Source organism: Macrobrachium rosenbergii, chromosome 28 (assembly GCF_040412425.1).
Source record: "Macrobrachium rosenbergii isolate ZJJX-2024 chromosome 28, ASM4041242v1, whole genome shotgun sequence".
Taxonomy (NCBI): Eukaryota; Metazoa; Arthropoda; class Malacostraca; order Decapoda; family Palaemonidae; genus Macrobrachium; species Macrobrachium rosenbergii.
The window spans coordinates 20,023,879-20,038,021 of NC_089768.1; the positions used below are offsets into that span (position 1 = coordinate 20,023,879).

The window sequence follows — 14,143 nt, forward strand, 5'->3', positions numbered from 1 at the left end:
TGATAAAATCCACCTTCGTGATTATGTCAACTCTCCTGCAGGCTCCATTCATTGGCAGGAATCAGTGATTTAAGAAGGCAGTAGAAAATGCCTTTTCATACTTAAGATAGTCATGTTGAGAATTTTTATAGCTTTCTTAAAGAAAAGTTAAAATAAAAAAATATGTATATTACCAAAAATATTGTCTTTTAAGTTGTAATCATTGTCATATTTATCTATATGTGAAATTCTCAAAGTACATCAAAAATACTGAAAATCTTGAATGCAATATATATTTTACACAAAATAGAAAATGCCTTTTCACTTATAAACTTCAGAACATTCTAATAAATTGTTTTTGGTTGCAATCAACTCACTGACTTATTTGGATAAAAGGAAATTATGTTTAAAAACTATGTAATCGTTAAAATTCAAAATATTTATATTATTAGAGGATATATTTATCTTATGTTGTATTATGTGTCATAACTCTATGGAGACACATAAGTCACTGGCATACACAATAACGTTAGTGGGGGAAGTTGTAATCCCTTCAGTTCAGTAGACATGATTATATTCTACTTTAGGTTAGGCACACACACAACCGAGAACAGTCAAATGACTATTGAGATGGGTTTAGCCTAGGCTGAAAATCTAATAAACATCGGCTAGGCTTGGCATAACCCATCTTAGTAACCTTAAAATTGCAAAAATCTGAACCTTACTTAAAATCATTCAGGGTTACCAAATTGTGGCAGTAAATCTTGCAGCTAGAATCTTCTTTTGACTGAGTGGCTCACCCTTCCATCGAGTTGTATGTCCAACATTGGAAAAGAGGTAATCAAACTAAAATTGGATATCCAGTGTTATCCAGCATTGAAATGAAGGTCAATGTCCAGAACAACTCCAGCATTGAAAATAGGTCACATTTTCGTTTGAACACTTTTGATAAAGTTCAATGATTATCAATGATCCTCGAAATCTTACTGGAGTTAGTCGAAAATGATTTTTTGCTGTCATGTTTCTCAAAGAGTAATCCAGAAAAACTGGCCCAATATATTTTCGACTGTTTCCCTGGGACTGCATAGTTTTTACTTGCTCATCATAAGTTGGTCCAAACCTTTAAATCCTCGAAAAATGTTGGTTTTAATTTTGTATTTATGAATGGACACCTGGTCACATTAACTGGAAATTATCGTTCTTAATGATTCCAATCAGTTAATATAGTCGGATTTCAAAGAACCGAGTTGGCAATATATCTGTGTTTCAAGGAGATTGCAGTTTTTAGTTAGTTATAAATGATTTGTTTAACCAGACCTCTGAACTGGATTTTATCTTAAGGTTCTTCTCATGCTCAAGGAGAAAAACTGCAAAGATTTTGCTACTATATCACTCAAGCTGAGCTGTAATTATTTTTTCTTAATTCTTACCACATGCTCAAATATCAATCAGTTGCCTAAATTGATTTTCTCGGCTTCTCACAACAAAGTTCTAATCGCAACTGACTCAAACGCGTGAGTCAAAAATGACGGTCAGTGGTGGCTGACCGTGGCTCCACTTAATCCGGGTCAGGGATCTCCATAAATCTTACTCGAGCTCAAGCTGCCATTGTGATAAGACATCTCTCTCGGTGGCCTTGATCTGAGGCCGAATGTCACTATTTTCCTCACGTATTCATTTACACATTGTCAAAAGAATGCATTCTCTTCAACAAGTTACGCTACCGGAAAGTAGGATACAATTTTTAGAATTAGTTTACCGTGGTATTTCATTCATACTGTACTTCTCTCTACTACTTTCCGTACTTTATATGGACTTGTATGTGCGTAAATTATGGAAAAGAGCAATAACAATTATAGCAAGCAGGTGTTGTTTACTGTGAAAAACAAATATAATCATAAAAGGTTGCAAAAACCTGAGACTTAAGATTAAGTTCCTTTTAAAAACATTCCGATTATTACTACAAATAAATTTAAGTCACTAAAATCTAGACTTTACATAAATAAAAAGAACAGGTCAAGAATTGTAAAATTCTCAAGAAAAAGCAAAAAAGAAACATACAAACCAATGTTACTAAACTAGACTTTATTTAAATAAAAGACCAGAGATCAAGAATTATTTAAAATTCTCAAGAAAAAGCAAAAGACACTACACTTCTGTTGTGCTACGCTATCAACTCTGCCTCCTGAGTACCATAACTATGTCTCCATTGGGCATCACATTTGTCAATAACTGCTCATGAGCTCCGGAAACACCATACGAGCTTTGTTTATACCTGAAAAAAAGTAAATCATAATATTATACAAAAAAGGGGGTATCAAGGATATTCATTATACCAGTCCTGTACTATGGTAAACTAATTATCATCAATTTTTAGAATTTAATATACTAAGTTATGCTGACTCTCCTTCAAGCGAATAATAGATTATTACAGCTGCAACGGTATAAATTAATTTCAATGTAAAATTATTTAATTTGGAACTCAACTAAAAAATGTTAGCTTTCAAGGATAAGGTTTGATCAGAGAGCAATACCGATTAGATTAATAATTAAGAAATTTCTGCTTCTCTCCCCTCTGCATCAGATACTTATCACTATTTTTGTTAAAAACATATTTCGGAGTCTATGAGAAGAAATAAATGTCTTCATAAGCTGAATTTTGAATAAACTCAAAATAGAATAAATTATATTTTAAAGATAATTATACAACAACTGCGAAGTTCTTATAATTCAGAACAAATACAGCTGAAACCTGCACGTGAAAATCGTTATAGATAGATAAGCAACGCCAAGTAAAATTATATCTTTAAGATTATCTCGAAATGAAATCGCACCGAAAAAATGCATTTCTTAACATCACCCTCCTGAGTTCTGACATGAAAAAAATAAATTAATATTCAAGATGCAGCAACATGGTAATGGTTAATTATGGTATAAATTACAACTGGAATTACGAAACAAAATGACAATTTCTGAAGAATTGTATACGTTGAAAAGCAAACAGAAAACAAGAAAGGCGTTTACACAGTAAGTTCACCAATCGACCATAAAACCGAGCTTCCACAATATTCAAACACGATCAGAAAATGCAAAGTAGCTAGAAAGTAACATAAAACACTGCAGAGTAAAGATAATGACGCTTACATACGGAATTAAAGCACTCTTAATTAGAAAATTTTAAGGTAGACTTCCACAGAATTTCACAATCTCTTCGTTAACAACATCTGCTGATAATTGTCCGTCATACTGCAAACTTGAGATCTTTTGATATTTTGTACATGCACTTTTATTTAAAAGTACATAAAGTATTTACGTAGACTTTGTATTCTGGTATGCAACGTACCACTTGAGCTATTGTAATTGATAAGTAGGTGTTAGTTTATCTGTCTTCACAAGGAATTTCTAGCATTTTAATAACACTGTTTCCACATGCTGTGTTGTCACCGGGAAATGTCTTCCTGGCGGTTCCTACATTGAACACGAAACCGAGGTTGCTTTGTTTTGGCCTAGAAAACTTTAACCACATTCCATGAAGCAGAAACTTTCAAGATGAAAGACCCACCTCAGCCCTCCTTACTATATTCGTATATACCCGACTAAGCAGACCAAACAAAGCACAGACCAAAAGTTAGCCAATGGCTATACGCAATAAGCTCAGACAAATGAGTCATTTAATGTCTACACAGAAGCGGCCTAAGCCTGAGGTTGGGAAAATGCACTTAGCAGGACACGCTGTTACGTCAATCGTTCACTGGCTATTGTATTAATTAAAATTTCTGTTGGTAAACAAGTATTTATATTTTTTGTACTTTCTACAAAACATATAATACAGTACAACCATAGTTTTGGTTGGTTATGCTTTTTCATCTGTGGTTGCATTTGGAAACGTTTTGTTATTGTTACATCCACCCATGAAAATGTAAATTTCCTTTACTTCATTGTTTCCACTTCCCCATACGTTTTTTTTTTATTATTATTATTATTATCAAGGTTTCAATGGTATTCTCACTATGACAACGTAGTTTCATTTGCTTGCGAAGAGAATAGAATTGCTTCTATGCTTTTGGTATCATCATGGTTGCATATCAAGGGGTTATCCTGTAATGAAGCTTTAGTTATTTTGTCAGTGTTTTGCTGTTTACTAGTTCCATCTTCCAGTTTTATTTATTTACGTATTTATTTTTTACATGTGGAACTTCAAGATCATGGTCGATTTCATTGCTTTTCTCAAGATGAAGTTGTATTACAGTTTTACGTTAGATGACACCAATTATTTGAGAAGCCTTTTCTAATTAGACCTCTGTGGGAACGAGTTTTTCTTATATCCAGTATTTCTGACTTTCAACTTAGAGTTTAGCCTTTTATGCAACAATTCCTATCCTAGTCGAAAATAGTACTGTGAACCTTGCATGATGTACAAATCCACATTAATCTTGGGGTGGCCCACATACATTTTATGGTGCATTCTGCCAAATTATAAGCTGGCCATAGTTCTAACAAAGGAACTTTTCATTTACCCACATTTCAAGCAAGGATATACTTGTCTAGTCTCATCACCATTCGGTTACTCTCCACTCCTATCTACGGTTTTGTGTACTCTACCTGAACTCCCAAGTGGTCTAGGTATCCATTTATGACCTTGTAAATGATTTGTCTTGAATATGTACTACTTTCCTAAATGTTCCTCCTCCCTTCTCATCATATGGCAAACTTCTTATTCTTTTAAGACCTTAGTCAGGTTTCTAGCGAATGGGCACCACAATTCTCTGCAGGTTCCTCATTTACTGTGTGATCTTCCCACCTCACTCCAAACAAATCAATGTATTTTAGCGAAGAATTATTTCTTCCTGTAGCAGACTTGTCCTCTGAAATGTTGCTGCTGAAATTGTGGGTGACAACATTCTTTGTCCCCCAGTCCTGGATGTTAAACCAATCTCAATTATTTCAGTACTATATGTTTTTCACGTAACTCTTCATTGTGGGGCATAGGAATGGAATATAGTTTTTGGCCCAAGCCAAGTGCTGGGACCTATGAGGTCATTCAGCGCTGTAAGGGAAATTGATAGTTGAAAGGTTTTAAAGGTGTAACCAGTGTTAGGAGAGGGTGGAAAGTAAGATGGGAGAGAGAGAATGAACAGAAATACAGTAAAAGGGCTAAAGGAATGAAAGCGGTTGCAGCTAGGGGCCAAAGGGATGTTGCAAAGAACCTTAGGTAATGCCTACAGTGCACTGCATGAGATACATGTCGGCACTATTCCCGTACGGAGATTGTGGGGCATAACCTGACAAAGTAGTAACACTGGAGGTTTTGTTTGGGAAGGTTACCCACATCCCTAATTGTTGCTGTGACCTCTTTGGTTAATTTAAATGGAATTTTGCTTGAAGAATACAGATCATTAGCTTTCTAGGATCAACTTTTCAATCATTTCTGTATATGGGTGATACCGGGTTGGATTTTTTTCAGAAATAGCTCTCTGTGGATGAGGACACAACATCCAACCTCGTCATCCTTCATGTTGAATGAATAATTAATAATAATAATAATAATAATAATAATATTATAATGGGGTTTAACCAGACCAGCTGGCCATAACACTGACTCTCACAGGGAGGAGATATTAAAAAGGGCCTAGAAGTCCTGGGGAACTAGATAAAAACAAAATTGAATTATCTCACGATCTGACACAAAGCAAGATGAGTGAAGTCATTCTCCCACTTAAAGGGAATTTGTCATCCTCCTGATATTTATACATGACTAGTTAATCAATCTTTTACATGAAAAATAAAGCACAGGTTTCTACTAAGTAAAAGTATTTAAAGTAACATGTTCATCTTGCTTTGGACACTACTAAATAATTTGATTTTTCATTCATTTTCTCAACTTAATTTTACACAGATGGTTTCTCTAAATCTTTGGTAATAGCCCTTTACCTCAATACTTTTCATAGTGCTTTGCTCTGTAACTTGAGAATTTTTTGTCACTTTAGTTCTTTGAGAGTTCTCAGTTAATTACTCAATCATTCATCAGTGCTATATTTCCCTTAATGGCCTCTTAACAATATGGTTTTTACAATGAATTACTACAGCATATTTTCTTTTTACTACAGAGCCTACAAAAAATTACTACAGAGCCTACATATTTTCCTTGCCAAAAATTTACTACAGAGCCTACATATTTTCCTTGCCAAAAATTGAGTAAAAAAAAAAAACCTTAAGCAAGGCCTGACACATATATAGTTTCCTTTTTCTGTTCCTGTTCCAGCCATACAGTAATTGGAACTCATTCATTATTTAGATTTAATTTGGGGAGGGTTATCTCTGTACAAAAATTCAACTCTGCAGGTTAGTCAGGGACTTAATTTGTTTTAAGACTTATATTAACACTTTGCTTCTTTGACCTAGAAGCCTCTCCAACTGTAGTGACTTCTTAAAAGTGAAAGCTATTCTTTTTTAAGCAAAACCATTTACATATATATATGTGGATTAATTTTACTTCAGTGAGTTTCATGTTATGGTGAAAATAATTTTTATTTCTTGAGCAACATCCAAAATACTGTATTACCTTCCACAATCTAACAGCAGAATGGAAGTGAACATGTTTAACCAGACCACTGAGCTAATTCATTAACAGTTTGGTGATGAGGGAGAAAGACCTTCATTTAATATTATCTAGAACAACAATAGAGAAATTTCCAGTATTAAGTGAAAAAATGCTACATACAAGGAATGTGCAATTGTCATTAATATATGATCAATTTAAACATCACAGATTCAATTTCTAAGCTTCATAGGGCTGTACCGAAAGATTCAGTCTTCATATAGGCAGGAATTAGAAGAGAAAAAATGTCCAAAGCTAGACATCAATGTGAAAATGGATCAATGCAAGGAAGTGAATAGTACAGCAGGAAGCTATAAAGTTGTTAGCTGAAGGTTTACTTCCAAGGGCCTTTAGTACAGTACTGCCTAAGTGTACTGTGTACAGCTAGCATGCACTGTAGGCAATACCCCATAAGAGTATAACTATGCAAAGACTTACCCACTTGTCCATTAACACTTATGGACTTGAGATCAGGCTTGAAATGTTATCATTACTGTACAAATTAAAAGCCAACTTACGAACAATTCAAGATACTGTACGAACAGCCATCTGGAACATAACTCGTTCGTAAGTTGGGTAACAACTATTAATCTCATTGAGGGTAACAATAATACTCAATCATATAGTGTATTCATATTGTCATTAATGTTATAAACTGTATATACTGTACAAAAGATACTGTATTCATAGAAACATTGTCCAAGCTCTTTATATCGTTTCCCCAAGAGAGCAGATTTGTCACTTCTACAACTTGCCACCATACTCAAAGTATCTTTTACATCTATTTTGCAAACTTTTCAATTAATTCAATATGAAGATGATTGTCTAAACATGGTTAATTTCAAACCAATACTCTAGTGGGGTCATGGTTTGTTGTAAGCAGGAAACAAAATGTGTTAACACATATTCTCACTAAAATGGGAATTCTTTACCTTTGAATCAACAAAAAATCTGATGATGGGACTTGAGGCGTGTCTCAATAAAATGGTGGAAAATTTCATACTACAGTATACAGTATACCAAGGGGGCCAACTGTCAAAACAGATATGGCATGCTATAAAATGCTAAGCCCATAAAAATTATGTCGACAGATACCTTGGGCCATGATTTGGGGGACAATCTTGTGAACTATCTGCTGACAATTTCTGGTAATCACCAAAAAGAAAATGTGCTTCTAGCAACAATGACACTAAAATGATCATGGTTGTGATGGTATTCTGATACGTTACCCATGCCAAAGAAAAGGTTTGCATGTACAGTACATCCATAGAGTTTACACTGAAAAAAGTTTTCATTTAGGGTCTTTTCAGCTATTTTATACCTGAAAGAAGCTCAGATCAAGAAAATGCAGTTACTCAAAAAGGCTGTTATCCTTTCCTGCTGTTTAGATATTAGGATGGATGTACCACAATGGATATTAACAGAATGTACTGTTAGTTCTGTTAGTTTCTAAAACCAGATGGGCAAGAGTGGTAAAAAGCTGAAGAAAAAGTCGAGGAGAGAAATTGTCTGTGGACACTATGTGTGTGATTTACCACGACTGCTCAGGGAAAAGAACTGACAAAAGGGAACTGCAGCAGAATGAAGACTTACAGAACTAGGCACTAAAGTAAAGGCACTGGTACTGTCTCAGTAACTACTGCACCATGTGGCTGTAATACCAACACCACTTAGCAATGAAACAACTTATTCCGTCTGCAACCAAACAAGCAGCAAGTCGCTCATCAAGATGAACAACAGACTAGGCCAAGGAATTGTCCACAACAACATGCAATGCTGACTAACAAGAGAGAGAATGAGACACTATGCAACAGGCTGAAAAGGATAGTGGGTTGATCCCAGTCACACTGTGTTGGGGCCATAGAACACTGCAAGTCTTTATGATGGACAACTTGGACTGGCAAAAGAAGAACTTCAACTATTGATGAAAATCCTAAGCCAACCAGTGTCCAAGCTAGGTGGGATAACAATGCAACACTTTCAAGGTCATCTGAGGACAGAATAAAGGCACTAAAATGTATTCGAGAGTGCCAGTGCCATTCCTTACTGTCATATCTTTGTTAGTGACAGGCAGGTATCTAGTTCACTCCGCAGCATTGGTAATATCATAACTCTAGAGATACCCTTTGGTGGTGTGGCTGAAAACATGCTCCTGATTTGGCATCCTGTTAGACAAGGAAGAATGTTCACAACTACTGGAAATGCCATGTGAAGATGCAAGACTTCTAGGGTTCTCTGCCTTCTGTGCAAAACTGTTACCACACATCACAAATGGATATGTTCCACTGATGCTGCCTTCTCCAACAGATTCTGCTCTAGGCTCAGCACAATGCAGAGTACTACCCTTCATCCAAAGCCTAAGTGAGCGTGATGTCACCAGCTTCCCTTCTTCACTGGTAAGAAGACATGGCTGAGATGCAGCAAAGAGATAGAAATATCAGAACTTGAGGAATTTGGTAATAGAGATTTAAGTTCTTCAAACATCACAACAACAGACATCATCCAGCATGCTAGATCTCTGCTGGTGACTGCAAATGCTTAAAAGGATGAAGACTTCAAGGGGACTGAGCTGGAGAACCTAAGAGTTCACAAGTTCTTGAACAAGTCAACACTGACAAAACTTCTGACCTCAAGTGAAGATACACTTGTGTTGCAAGTCAAATGGCCAGCACTGGCTGCACTCCTAAACAATACAGCATATACTGCCCAGCCAGATCTGGGAACATTCACAAGTTATGGCTGGTCATTATGGCCAGATCAGGTGTCCAACAATATTTCATGTGGCTGTCTGAAAAACTGCAACAGAGACTGTGTGTGCAGCAGCAGAGGCACACCTTTTTCATTGTTTGCCATTGCCTGGGATCGGCAAACAAGTGTGGTCACGCAAAGTTCACTGCTACATTGGGTAAAAAAAAAAAAAAAAAAAAAAAAAAGCAGTCACTCTGATAATGACAGTTAATACACATGATACTCTTTTGCATACAATAGTCTTACATTAAGTTTTTAAATATTTTACCAACAAAGTTACCAAGGTTCACAAAGTATAATGGAATGTTGTTTTCATCTTGCTCTTTAACATGATGTTTTTCTTTTCCATAAAACACTATTAGATTACTGTGTTTGGTATAGTTCCCATAGCAGTAACATTTTCACTGATGTTCTTTTGGCTGCATTAAGTAGCAAACAAATTGTGAATTATCTGGTTATTTTACTATACATAAGTAAACTGTGTACATGTATTTCATTCTGAAAAGCCACAAATATCACAGAAATTAATCTAAACCCATTTTATGCCTTCAATATTCTATATTGAAGGCAACTACATAGGGATACAAAAGGCAATTTTCAAGCATATAGGGTTACAGAACTTAGCGATTCCCCAATGCTTTTCAGCAGCTTGTTCAGAGTTGTCCCACTAGAATATGTTCTTAGACATATGCAGATACGGTTAGCACTGGCAAATCTTTTACAGAATGCCACATGCACATTTTGAAAAAACTGGGTTTGGCCCCCTGGGTAACAGCAACTTTAATTTAGTGACATGAAAACAAAGGCAATACAGGACATAAATTAATAACTAGAACAACTAAAATCATCTCATGCATGGTAAACCTCAACAGTCACACAAGACATTACTGAAAAGAAAGAAGACTGAATGAAGATTATCTATCTTAGCAATAAAATACTTAGCATAAACAAGATTTGAACTTTAGACATACATGTATCACAAAGGACATTAGCAAAGTTACAATATTTAATCCACATTCTTTCTTTCATTAAATAAACAATGCAGGCAACTGACTATATGCCAAACACACTTAACACAACAGTGCATGAAAAAATCAATCCATAAAGTCTTGAACTAGTTCAAGACATCTAAGACAAAGCACAAGGGTAGTGTTTAAGCTGTTAGCTCAAAAGACAGTTTAACCAGACCACAAATCATTAAAAGTTTACAGTCCCCTTAAGAGCACAACATAAATGCCTAAAAAACATGTGCTCAAGCCAGATATAAGGCAACATACATCCCCTAAATGTGCTGTTCAATATAAACATACCAAAGTTTGATCTAGTTTAGTTCGCCATCCTAAAAGCTTTTACACTTATTCCCAAAAAATATATTAAATTCTGCTCATTTTATGACCTAACACTTTAAAACAATTATCACCTAAGCATTACAAATTATCTCCCTACATTACCCTCCAAGAAACTTCCCATCAACATCACAATTTACTAATAAAAAAACAAACAGATGATAGTTTTAGTTACTGTGTATCATCAACTAATAAAGTCCTAGTTCATACTGTAATACCTTATCTGATAACATGATTAATCCAGATATTTAAGCACTTAACTTGAAGGCCAAAAAATATGGAAAAAATAGCTGCTCTGTACCATGAAAAAATTTATCAGCCTAACAAAGAAAACCTATTTATCAATTCTGATACTTTAAATAACCACACTTAAATTTTTATTTAGTAAAAAATCCAGGGACTAGCCCAAAAGATTGATTCCAATTTAAAACTTAATTTGTGGATAATCATAAAATGATATTTGCTAACAAAATTTCCTTCTCTATTACCAAAACTGATGCTTGCGATTTGAAATTTAGACATACACAAAATGTTTAAATGCAAATGTAAAACTACATTTTCTACATACATGGACTGGGTCATGTAGGATATCAATCAAATATCTATGGGTCAAATGAATGTGACCAATTCACTGATGAAATAAAATCACAAGATACAATGCTTTTGGTATGAAAAGTGCATTAATCCTACAATGGGTTTGAAAACTGATCCATACACCTCACGTCTTTCACTTTTCCGGTACTGTAGTATATTGTCATCTAGGCTAGGACAACATGAAGAATCCCGTGACAAAACTGAGAATTCCAAGCCATTGTCTCCTCAACCGCTCTTCCTACCTATAACCAACAGGATCTTCGTTACCCAAGACCATGAACTTTTCATGTTTCTGACCAACACAATATACTTAACAATGCCAACACCTAGTTATCTTCGCTTTAGCAAGGGAATAAAAGGGAAATCATGCCAAGATTATTTTTTTTTTAAATACAAGCAAAAACATATTTTACCCTGAAGTGTTCCAGTACTTCCTCTAGAGTAACTAATCTACACAACAAAGAGCCAATGCCAGAAGCACCACGGATGCCTGAATGAGATATACAGTTAAATCTGACTAAAACAGCTAATTCTATATCCTTACAGCAAATCTGAAAACACAAAATTTGTTACCATCGGCTACACCCAATCACATAAAATGGCACAAAAAATCCTTCACTAACACACCAGCATTCAAAGATACACAGCACTAAAATCTGGCTCAAACGCAATATCTAAAAATAGAGTAAACAAAGACCCCTCACTCTTCACTTTCAAAGAGACCATCTAGATGTAGGAGATTTGGGCAAGCAAGTCAGGGCTTTCCCCGTTGGAGTTTCTTAGGGGCAGCCATTTAAGTGCTGAAAATTTTGGTACAGTGGTCTGGTTAAGCTACCTCATGATCAATCAATCACGCCTCATGGTCTGGTTAAGCTACCTCAAGATCAATAAATCAATCAATCAATCTCTAACTAATAAAAACTTAACCTAATAAAATATTTCAAACAATACAAGTTACAAACATTCAAATTCTACAGCTTTAACTCCTTTATCTGTGCTTTAGCTCTACCTTTTTTTCTAACATTAAAAATTTATCATGTTATTTTGATAATGGATTCCACAAAACTATATATATATATAAAATAAATAAGGAATTACCTAAGAAGCAATAACTTTCTGAAATAATATACTGTACATCCAAACATTTCACTTCATAATCTATTCCAAAAAGTTGGGAAAAATAAAAAAGCCAAAGATGTGGATTCCAATTATAGTTGAAAAGGTCACATGTGGAATAATGTTCCATTATTCAGCATCAGCATGTTGCCATACAAATACAATATAATTATTTGGTTATGTATCAGTGGACATGAAGCATAATCTAGTAAAACAACCACATCACATTGCAAGCAATTACAAGATGAAGTGTAGAACTATCCACTGTAGCAGAAACCAGTATACATTACTGTATATAGTAATATGAGCGTCACAAATAAGTAGGAATGGCAGCTGTTTAAAAAGCCCTGAGATAAGCACATACCCCATCGCTTGGTCTTGGCTCTTGGAAATCAAATATTATCATTATACACAAATCAAGAGAGTAATATTCATGAGATTGTATTTTTGATTTGTTGGAGAACATGAATAATAATTCAAGAAAAAAAACAAGGAAATATATACTGACCCATTAAAATACAGTATACCATGGAACAAAACTCAACGAAGCACAGACACTCCCCAAAATGAGCAGGACAGGAAAACTTCTAAAACTAAATTATTTACAAAATCAATTTCTCAGAAAAAATTTCAAGATACAACATCCATGAACAGTATAGGTTACAAAGGCATGCTTAAAATGGCTAAATAAAGGCAGAATGATATCCTTGGTACATTTCAAAATAATTAGTGAATAAAGCTAAACATTGCTGGAGTTCACCTGTCTTCACAACTCAATACATCAGTATTTTCATGCAACATCTGTCATGACAGGAAACACAAAGACAATGTCAGCAAACTGTATGGTATAAGGGCTTGGATAAGCTCTCAACATGCACCATCATTAGCAAATAAGAGATGCAATAACATAAGAATACGCAAAAGTCCTTTCTGATTTAGCGTAACAATAAAGGTTAGAAATGAAACTGTTGATTTTATAAAACATATAAATATAATAATGTACTCTATAAAATGTCTCATTTTCATAATCCTTTTTTGCACAAAATCTAACAAGCACTGCAATTAAGAACTTTATCACAGAAAGCTACACAGAAAATGAGTAAAACTTGCAAACAGATTTTAGGCACAAGTCTTACTCTAGTTTTCATTCGTTTTTTTCATTTGGCCCTTCCTTATTTCAGGTTTTCATTTCCTTTTAAAAATTTGCTTACAATATCTGTTTTGGCTTGTAGTTTTCTGTCTGTTGCTGCTGTTTAGACCAGTTCAAATATTTTAAATTTTGTTTCCATACGGTCACAGCTTTACTTAAGGTTCCAAGCTTTCAGTATTTTACTCTGATTCTTCATTACTGTACAATGAGATTTCCTGCACTCTCTTTGGTTGCTTCCCTTTCTTTGGTTTTTCTCTCCTACTTCCCTAATACTGTACTGTATACTACAGTATAATGACACTGTTGCAAAAAAGGCTAGCCTGGCTTGTAGAAATGGAAATACTGTACTCCTCTGTTTACATAAATAAGTATAAATACCCTATTTAAGCTGGGGAGTGTCTGTGAAATCAGTGTAATAAAAGTGATCCATGAGACAATCTCTGACAATATGACTGGCAAAACATTATTTAAGCCACTAGAACAAAAAAAAAAAAAAAAAAGGAATGTACAAACATAAAATGCATATTATTCTAAATTGGCTGACCTGTTCTAAAAATTCAAATAAATCACAATCTATACATACATACCTTTCATCTTATGCTTAATGCCTGT

The 14,143-nt window shown here is 34.7% G+C and overlaps 1 protein-coding gene across 1 annotated transcript in view; it reads right to left on the minus strand.

Annotated features, from left to right (window-relative positions):
* Positions 1-1,832: 1,832 nt before the first annotated feature.
* The window catches only part of LOC136854100 (tetraspanin-33-like), a 32,660-nt gene continuing 20,349 nt past the window's right edge, over positions 1,833-14,143 (minus strand). The window contains exon 8 of the mRNA XM_067130263.1: positions 1,833-2,254. Coding sequence (XP_066986364.1) covers positions 2,152-2,254 — 103 coding nt within the window. The 3' untranslated portion in view covers positions 1,833-2,151. The remainder of the gene's footprint in view (positions 2,255-14,143) is intronic.